Source organism: Eutrema salsugineum, unplaced genomic scaffold, assembly GCF_000478725.1.
Source record: "Eutrema salsugineum unplaced genomic scaffold, Eutsalg1_0 scaffold_18, whole genome shotgun sequence".
NCBI classification, from domain to species: domain Eukaryota; kingdom Viridiplantae; phylum Streptophyta; class Magnoliopsida; order Brassicales; family Brassicaceae; genus Eutrema; species Eutrema salsugineum.
In genome coordinates this window covers 2,695,283-2,705,287 of record NW_006256846.1, presented here as the reverse complement: position 1 = coordinate 2,705,287, position 10,005 = coordinate 2,695,283, and the positions used below count along the sequence as shown (strand labels likewise).

Below are 10,005 nucleotides of genomic sequence, written 5' to 3'. Positions count from 1 at the left end.
TGCAGCTTTCATTAGTTTTTATTAAGTGTAAAACTTGTTGCCTCATCTCGTAGCACATCAACATTCTCTAAAAGACTGAAATGAATTCTTAAAACCCGGCTAAATATATTTACCAGATCGGAAACGCCGGTCCTTAATCATAATTCAAAGGGAACAATTCAACCTTGGATTCTCCTCAGCAAATAATTACGGTTTAAACACCTCGTCACGCTAAACATTTTCTCTTAAAGCTTAAACGCCATGTCACAAGCGATCAATTTTGCAAGAAATATGGTCTAATTGCATATTTACCAACTCAGGAAACTGGTCCTTTATACGCATTACAACTTAGGAAGGATATTTCTGATCCTCGTTTCAAAAACCAATCTAAAAATGGTTCGACATAGTACGACTCCGTCTCATAGAAAAACGTTCTAACACGAATGCATGCGAATAACGGCTGAGGCAAAAACTATTAAAGTTCACAGAATCGTCATTCTAACAAAGAGTTAGATAAAGCCTTCCAGGCACAAGGTTCAAAAATAAAGACAACAGGAAGACAAAGTGGATAAAGCCGTCCAGGCACAAATAAGTTCGAAAATAAAAAAGGAGAAAAGGGTTAGGCAACATGAAGATATTCCTTATGATGCGATTCGGAGACGACCACGGCGGCAAGATCACGAGCTCTCAGCGTATCAATGTTAGCCCCCACGGGATCGAGAACTTTAATACCGGCGACAGCAACCTCTACCCGCTTGGTCCCAAGACGAGAATCAACAGAATCCAGAGAAAATGGACTAACAATTAGCTGGCCCCTCAGATTGGTTGTGATGCGCTCAAACTCTACGAGTGCCCTAGTCAGCTCGGCTTCCCCAGCTTTCATCTTTTCCTCTTCGGCGTCGAGAGTCGCGTCGGGTTTCTGGAGATCGCTGATCAGCACAAGGTTACTGATGATTTGGGAAAGGTCATTCTCGTCATTCTTGGCTTTCTCCTGAAACTTGGCAGCCTCCTCACGCCTCGCCCCCTTTTTAGCCTTCTTTACCCGCGACTCGAGAAGGGCATCTTTGGCTGCAATCTGCTTTTCAGGGAAGCAATGTCAGAGTTCTTACCTGCCCAAGATTCCTCAAACCGAGAGACCATCTTTTCGAGATCTGCCTTTGAAGCCCTCTTCTCCTCTTCCATCACGTCAATCCGAGACAGTACTCTGGCACTATCGCTCAAAGCTTTTCTCAAGGTTGGCTTTGTACGCCGCGGCATCTTGCCTCGCCTTTTCAAGGCGATGCTCTTCCTTATACGCGTTGGCTTCATAACCGTCCATCAGCTTGTTTATGGCTGCATAGAACTAAAAAAACGTAAACAAGTCTCAAAATGTTGAGAATTCAATAAAACTCTAACGAAAAATAAAGGAGAAGTGATCAGAATGAAACATACCTTTGTCCCACGTTGAGCCATCGCGACATAGAACTTAGATCGCCTGAGTCAGTATCGAGACATTGGTGTTGTTCACCTTTGAAAACAACAGTGCCAAGGCGATCCCATCGTTAACCACGAGCTTCCTCTGTACCGGCTCACCAACAGAGTTTCTCTTATCCATTATTTTTGCTTCAAGATGAATACTCTTCTACTTCGCTTCGGCGAAATCTTCCTAACTCTTAACAAAAGCTTTGCTCCGGCAAAAAGATACTTATCTTACTCTTCGATGAGACAACCCTTACAAAGTTTACACCTTGTCTCGTTGCTGGCCACAGCGAGACAACACAAACAAAATTCTCTAAATGGATTTTTACCACCTTTCCTAGGACGAGGGTGCAAGAGACATCCCCTATGGACCACAATGAAGCGCGCTATACAAATCCTTTACTAAACGCATCGGTCGGATTAATTCATTATCATATACGAGAACATAAGTTAAGACTACATCACATTCTCTAAAGACCGAAGTGAATTCTTAAAACCCGGCTAAACATATTTACCAGCTCGGAAAGACCGGCCTTAATCATAATTCAAAGGTAACAATTCAACTTCAGATTCTCCTCAGCAAAGAATTACGGTTTAAACACGCTAAACATCTACTCTTAAAGCTTAAATGCCTCGTCACAAGCGATCAATTTTGCAAGAAATCCGGTCTAACTGCATATTTACCAACTCAAGAAAACTGGTCCTTAGACGCATTACAGTTTAGTAAGGATCTTTCTGATCCTCGTCTCCAATACCAATCTAAAAACAGTTCGACATAGTAAAACTCCGTCTCATGGAAAAACGTTCTAACACAAATGCATGCGAATAATGACTAAGACAAAAACTATTAAAGTTCACAGAATCTTCATGCTAACGAAGAGTTAGATAAAGCCGTCCATGCACAAGGTTCAAAGATAAAGACAACAGGAAGACAAAGTGGATAAAGCCGTCCATGCACAAATAAGTTCAAAAATAAAAAATGGAGAAAATGGAGAAAATTGAACAAAAGGTTATTCCTTATGACGCAATTCGGAGACGACCTCGGCGGCAAGATCACCAGCTCTCGGGGTATCAATGTTAGGACCCGTGGGATAGGTAACTTCAATGCCGGCAACAGCAACCTCTACCGGCTTGGTCCCAAGACGAGAATCAACAGAATCCAGAGAAAATGGGCTAATAACTAGCTGGCCCCTCAGATCGGTCACGATAGGCTCGAACTCTACGTCTGCCCCAGTCAGCTCGGCTTTCCAAGATTTCAGCTTTTCCTCTTCGGTGTCAAGAGTCGCGTCGGGTTTCTGGAGATTTCTAATTAGCAAGAGGTTACTCCTGATTTGGCCAAGTTCATTCTCGTCATTCTTGGCCTTCTCCAGCTCGGAAATCTTTGTATCTACCTTAGTAAGACGCTCTTGACACTTGGCAGCCTCCTCATGCCTCGCCTCTTTTTTAGCCCTCTTTAACTGCGACTCGAGAATGGCTTTTTTGGCTTCAATCTGCCTTTTCAAGGAAGCAATGTCAGAGTTCTTCCTCGCCCGAGATTCTTCAAACCGAGCGGCCATCTTTTCGAGATCTACCTTTGAAGCCCTCTTCTCCTCTTCCAGCACGTCATTCCGATACTGTACTCTGGCGTTATCACTCACAACTTTTCTCAAGGTCGACTTTGTATGCCGCAGCATCTTGCCTTGCCTTTTCCAGCCGACGCTCATCCATATATACGCATTGGCTTCATAACCGGCCATCATCTCGTTTTTGGCTGCATAGAACTAAAAAAAAACACAAACAGGTCTCAGAATGTTGAGAATTCAACCAAACTCTAAGGAGAAATAAAGGAGAAGGGATCCGAACGAAACATACCTTTGTCCCGCGTTGAGCCGTCGCGGCATAAGACTTAGATCGCCTGAATCGGTAGCAAGACATTAGCGTAATTCACCTTTGAAAACAACAGTGCAGAGGCGATTGCACCGTCAACAACGAGCTTCCTCTGTACCGGCTCACCAACAGAGTTTTTCTGTTTCTTCTTAGACGGCTCTACAGCAGCAGGTCCTTTGCATTTCTCAGCGGCAGTTCGCTTACGTTTGGCTGCCTCGTGCCTAACGAGATCGGACGCAGGAGGCCTCGTTGATTGGGGAAGGCCAAGTATTGTCAAAGCTGTTAGCTCAGGAGGATCATGTTTTGCTCAACGCTCTCCTTGACGCCTTGGGGAGAATTTCCCCTTGCTCGATGTCATCAGTGGCAGGCGCCTCCTCATTTGCCTGTTCAACGGACTACGACTCTTCTTGAGCCATGGCATCCTCAGTCTGTTCAGCGGCCTCCTCGGCTAGCCAAGCGGCCACCTCTTTTTCTCTCTTCTTCCTCTGCGTAAGCGTTACGATAACCATCTTCTCCTTAGTATCTCTGGAAGAATTGGACGACCCTGAGATAATTGGAACTCCGGCTATAATGGATCGGGCATTCTCGACCCTCTCAAGAGAAAAGTGGCGCTTCCAGTTATTCTTCTGAGCTACTAATACGTCTCGAATGGCAAACAAGTCTTTGGAAACTGGGGGAAGAATGATTCAAACTACAAAAACAAAAGGAAACAAAAACACAAGTCAAAAACTTGGACAGAGGAAATAGAAATACCGAACCGAGGCAAGACATCGGATCGGCTACCAAGTGGTCCCCAATCGGTGTTGGTCATATTGACGAAGTCGTCACCAACCGACACCTTGTTGACAAGAACGTAGAAGAAACGTTTGTCCCAAAAATTGTCCTTGCTCGGAAAGCCGCATATGATTTTGCGCTTCGGTTTGTTCGAAATGCAAAACCTTCTTCCTCTGGGAGCCTTGCGAATCTCCAGGAAGTTCAGCAAGTGGTCAAGATCGATGTCAATATGGCACTCAAGACTCCGCACCAAAATACCGATTATATGTCGCAGCCCCTTCGGCATGATCTGACTAGTGGAAATTCCGTGTTTCCAGAGGTACTGAAGGATCGCCTCGGGAATCAGAAACCAGAGAAAAAAGAGTTCAAAGAAACTCTCATATACTACAAAATGGTTAGGAGGCGGAAGGTGAGCACATTCAGTCGGTCTCGGCACAACGAATTCGACAGTCTCGGAGATCCCAAAGCGAGTTCGCAGAGCCTCCAGAGATTCCGCGGAGGACAAGGACGAGCTGGGGGATTGTGTTTTTGCCTTTTCTTCCTCCGAGCTCTGGGTCGCCCTGAAGTTGAGGCGCCACAGCTCGCCATAAGACGCTCTAACCCACGCCTCGCCTCAACCAGGTCAAATGGGAAGGCATCTTTCCCGGCTTTTACTGTGGAAAGATCAATCTCATCTCGGGAAGGGCGGGACCATGAGAAGAGCTTGTTGAAGCGTTAAATTGAAACATCACGAGAACTCGCCTTGTCATCCCCAATCGAACCATAACGAGGACTCGCCTCACCAGCAGGGGCTCGTCGAAGAGGACGCTTCGTTGCCTTGATATCGCACCTCGTAATTAAAAAGAGTATCCAACAATTCAGAGGATCGGCTCGTCATATCTTACACACTTACACAAAATTTACAGCTTGACAGAGATTTTTACAGAACGCTTGTCGGCACAAAACAGATCAATGGTGCGGCAAGGATAGAGCGGCGGCGATAGAAACCCTATGTATAAACTAGAGAGAGAAAGAAGAGAGAATGGAGAGCTACATTTTTTGAGTTTGGAGATCTGAAGTTATGAGGAGAAGCAAAGAGTAAGCACCCCTTGTATAGAGAATTCGGGTCACATGGGGTCCGCATAACCTTGGTAAACCACTAGAAAAATTAATTACGATGTGTGGTGGGATCCGCAACAGTTACTTATTTGGGGGTGAGCCATTCGCAATTCGCGTCCCACTCAGGCGCCTGGGGCTGAGAATTCTTCCCAAAACAAACCACTAGAAACACTAACACACACCTTGGCGTTAATCTTCCTACACACGCCTCAGCATTAATCTTCTTACACACGCCTCGGCGTTAATCTTCCTACACACGCCTCGGCGTTAACCTTCCTACACACGCCTCGACATTAATCTTCCTACACACGTCTTGGTGTTAATCCTCTTACGCATGCCTCAGAATTAATCTTTCTATACATGCCTCGGTGTTCGCACGCATCAGTCTAAATTTTCTACCGAATGATTAACTTCGGCGTTTAATGTCTCAGACATGCTTCAGCGTTATCTGTTGTGGAAATGTTTTGGTGTTATCAATAATGTACACGCTTTGGCGTTATCTCTTCAGGAAAAACGATTTGGCGTTATTTCTCTTACGCATGGCTCGGCGTTAACACTCTTGAAAAACGACTCGACGATTAATCGCCTTAATCACGCCTCGGTGTTAGACCTTCTCAATCATGCCTCATCATTAAACTCTGAACAAACGCCTCGGCGTTTAGCTCTCTTAAGCACACTTTGGAATTAAACATCACATTTATATATAGGAAGCCTTGAACAAAAAATGCCTCGGTATAACCACCTCAGCGACCATTCTCACACATGTACGATGTCAGAATTCATGCAAAACGGCAAGGCATGACACCTCTTACAACACACCTCGTGCCAGGGTTAAAGCAAAAAACGCCTCGGCCTATACTCATTCACAAGAGTGTCTCGTCTCTCTTTTCTTTTCACCCACCTTGGCGTTATTTATCTTGAAAACACCTCGGCTAAAATACACTTTGATACTAAAAGAAGCAATTTCATCCACTTTACGGTTCGGCATAAATGTGGTAGCCCTGTAGTTTTTATAGCTCGGCCCGGAAGCAGCTAACCTTGACATAGGAATTCTCCGCTTGCCATCTTTGTCTCCAAAACTGATGAGTTGGGGGGCCAACTGTTGGGGTCGGTTTTCACCCCAACAGGTTTAGCTGCCCGAAAAACGGCTAAGTGTCAGAAGGAGAGGATGTAGGATCAATATTCCCACCCAAGTCAAACCAAGACAAGTCCCAGTGGGCCGAGTCATGAAGACAAGAGCAAATGGGCCGAGCCGTGAAGACAGAAGAAGCAAGTGTGACGAGCTGTGAGCAAGTGGGCCGAGCCACGCGGAAAAAGATATGGACCGAGTTGTGCGAGAGAGGGAGATGCATCTCTCAATGGGCCGAGCTGGTGCCTCTCTCAATAGGCTGAGCCAGGTGGTAGTCGAGGATTAACAAGCCTAGTCGTGAAGAATGAGACCCATACTCTTGAGATACTTAATCCTAAGCCGCATTAGAAGATAAGAAAATGTTTCCTGAATCTTTCTGAGATTCTCGGTTAGGCGGTTTACAAGACTTGTATAAATAGTCGATAGATGAGATTCATTATGTAACAATTGACAACCATTTGACAACATTAAGACTAAACACTTTTACAGCAATAAACCATCTTTAAAGTTCTTGTGTTCTTGCGAAAAAAACTTTAAATTTTTGGATCTCCTTTAATTTCTTTACAAGTTTTGATTGTACGAGTTTTGGCTAATACATTTACACCATCAAAAACATTGTAATTTAAGAAAAAGACTTTCGTATCTTTTTATTTGATTTGCATGAAAACAGTTTATTCGTGCCTCTACAGTCCATAACCAAGTATAAACAATATATCTGCACTTAAAGACCGTGCTAGACCTACCTCAACTCTTAATTTTTTTATTTTTTTTTTTTAACTTTTCTTACTCTAACACTCAAACTAGGCTACACATAATTAGCATAAAGGGTGTTAAACCAGCCTTAACTTGAGAATTGGGGTATGGAAAGTTGAAATATTAAAAGTCGACGTAAGTTCTAACACGGTCTTCAAATGTATACATAGATTTTTCACATTTTGTCATACGGGAGTCATGAATAAGGCCATATTTCCACAACGATACCCGTTTACTAACAATAACTCGAAACCAAATTTATTTCTGAACAAAGTGTATGTTACGTCGATCCAAGAAGGAAATCGGAATCCATAGGTTCCCTTTCTGATTATAAATTGACAAAAGCTTCACTTTCAAAGCGTTGGCCATCTTCTCTCTCACACATATCCCATTTTATTAGCCAATCACATTATTTCCACGTCAAAAGGTTTTGGAATCAGTGGAAAACAAACAAGTCCCACAACAACGCAATCAACCTCAGATCTGGTTTTTATCATTAATAAATAAAAGGACAAAAGCCTTTACTATTCTGAATAATTGATTATCACTATACAAAAATTCATATCTCATTCACCAGTTATTATCAGTATTCCTTTTTACACATGTGTAAGAAACTATCTCAGAATCAAGTACGATGTAACTGTTAAAAATTATACTGATATTCATGCCTCTTGTTCAGCTTAGCAAATTGTTTCCGAATTTATTTTTTCTCATTTGGTTTGAAGGTTAATTAATGTATCTTACACTTATTTTCACCTTTTTATTTACCATTTTATAATTTATCATAGTATGTTTCAAGCAAGGACTAATTCTGCAATAATAAGTGGCATTAACAATGCTGGATTTTTGTGTGGATATCTTAGGGGCTTAGAAACTGTCTCACAGATTTAAAATATCTAATATAGTTTTCATTTTATTTATATTTGTGTCAGTAAAAATAAACATTTATAATTAGATTACTGTGTTTGGAGTATATTTTTACAAAAATAGAAGAAAAACTGGAGTATGTAATTACTTTTGGAACTCGAAGTGGCAATGAGATATATGATCTTTCAGTTTTCCCAAATGAATAATTGATAATAATCAGATTAATGCATGGAACGAACATTTGACAAATGATAATTTAGACAACATTGTACACAACAAGAAGATATAACAAATTCGGGAATTTACATGAATAACAGTAGTTTATAAACTCATTGCAAACGTTTTTCATCAGAAACTTTAAAGTTAATGAAATCAAGTGTTGCATATAAAAAACCCTATGAAACTCATTAGGAAAACAAAATGGTTACGACGAAAAGAAAAAATGATGTTAATGTGATTAAAATAGAAAAAGAGTCCAAGCACTAATTGCTGAGACAATACCTTCTGTTCACATAAACACACATGTATTAGTGCATATATATATATATAATGCATGCAGATATAATGCATGAAAGTATTTATAATTATACATCACATGTATATAAACACGACTAATATGAAAACTCAAAAGACATACATGTAAAACTTTTATCAATAGTATGCATACAAAATAACCCTCAAAAAGTTTTCATCATACATATGAGTAAATTGCGCCTGAGGTGGAGTGGTTAGAATGACGTCCAAAAAAACTTAAATCAACAGAAATGTAAAAAGATCATTCTACAGAACAGGCAACTCAGAGGATTTTTTTTTTCTCGATAAAAGCAACTCAGAGAAGCTTCGCTCCTTATTTTCATTTACAGACTCAAAAATGAGTAGTGGGGAGTTGTCACGAATTTTGATAATTTACTGAACAAAATTGACATATTCAAATAGCATATGTGGCCATGATTTGATACAAATAACATATAATCATTTATCTAATTTTCGAATCCCAATTAAAGGCATAAAACATTATTACCATCTATTCAAATAATACTCAGGTTCATAATATCTAAAATTTAGGAATGAAGAGTAATTATGAACATACCTTCAAACTATTATAAAAATTCTATCTTGAAAGAATCTGACACTTGAATCATTGGAGAGAACCCTGATTTGTCATGTTTTCCCACAGCTTTCTTGAGCTTCTTTTTTTTTTCCAGAATGTTAGATGTTATATATTTTCAGTTGTTTTGGTTCAATAACAAAATGGAAATGAAAAAGAAAGTTCAAGAAAGCTGTGGAAAAATATGACCAGGATCTTCATCTTTTCCTTTCTCTGAAATTTACTCACGAATTCAACATAAGAGAATTATGGACCGGGAAATATATAATTGAGCAACTTGCGTATACAAACTTTAGAGGACCACTCTGTTGGGATACAATACAAAATGAATGATATGTGAACCTGCTTAGTAGCGAGGGACTGAGATAAGAATAGACCTCTTTCTTTCTTTATGCCTTTTCTTTTTGTTATATAATTTTATATTAAAAAATCCCCCAGTAGTACTATGCCAATATAGTGTAAACCACTCTATTGCTACCGTAAAAGTACATGTTGGGCTAAAATTGTCACTTTTTGTATGTACAGACCTTGATTTCACTAACTAATGGAATGAAAAGGATTTCAGAACTCTTAATTAGACTAATATGATAAAATTTGAAAGCAATAAAAACTAAAGAAATATAAAATTCATGATAAAACGATATGGGATCCGAGAGTGGATGTGTTGACAGAACATTACTGAGTACTGACAAGGTCGTAATGCTTGGAATTGGTCACGTTAACTTGTGACTTTGAAAATCCACTCATATCAGACCTCCAGGTCTCGTTGAAATGAGCCCCATTGCATTTTCTGATCCCATAAATACCGCTATACAAGATAACAATTCTGTAAGAGGATTATAAAAGTCCGTTAGAAAATTTTGTAGGACCGAGTATTCGCATTATACAATAAATAGCAATTTAATCATGAACAACAAATAAACATTAAGGAAAGTCGAGCTTTAAAACCGATGTAAAAGAGACGAATAAAACC

General features: G+C 40.5%; 1 protein-coding gene across 1 annotated transcript; it reads right to left on the bottom strand.

Annotated features, from left to right (window-relative positions):
• Nucleotides 1-507: 507 nt before the first annotated feature.
• LOC112087286 lies at nt 508-9,503 on the bottom strand. Its single transcript, XM_024157309.1, has 3 exons — nt 3,289-9,503; nt 1,411-3,197; nt 508-1,321 (listed from the first exon to the last, which is right to left on the bottom strand). The coding sequence occupies exons 1-2, from the start codon at nt 3,349-3,351 to the stop codon at nt 2,448-2,450; spliced, it is 813 nt and encodes a 270-aa protein (XP_024013077.1). The 5' UTR covers nt 3,352-9,503; the 3' UTR covers nt 508-1,321; nt 1,411-2,447.
• Between the last annotated feature and the right edge of the window lie 502 nt (nt 9,504-10,005).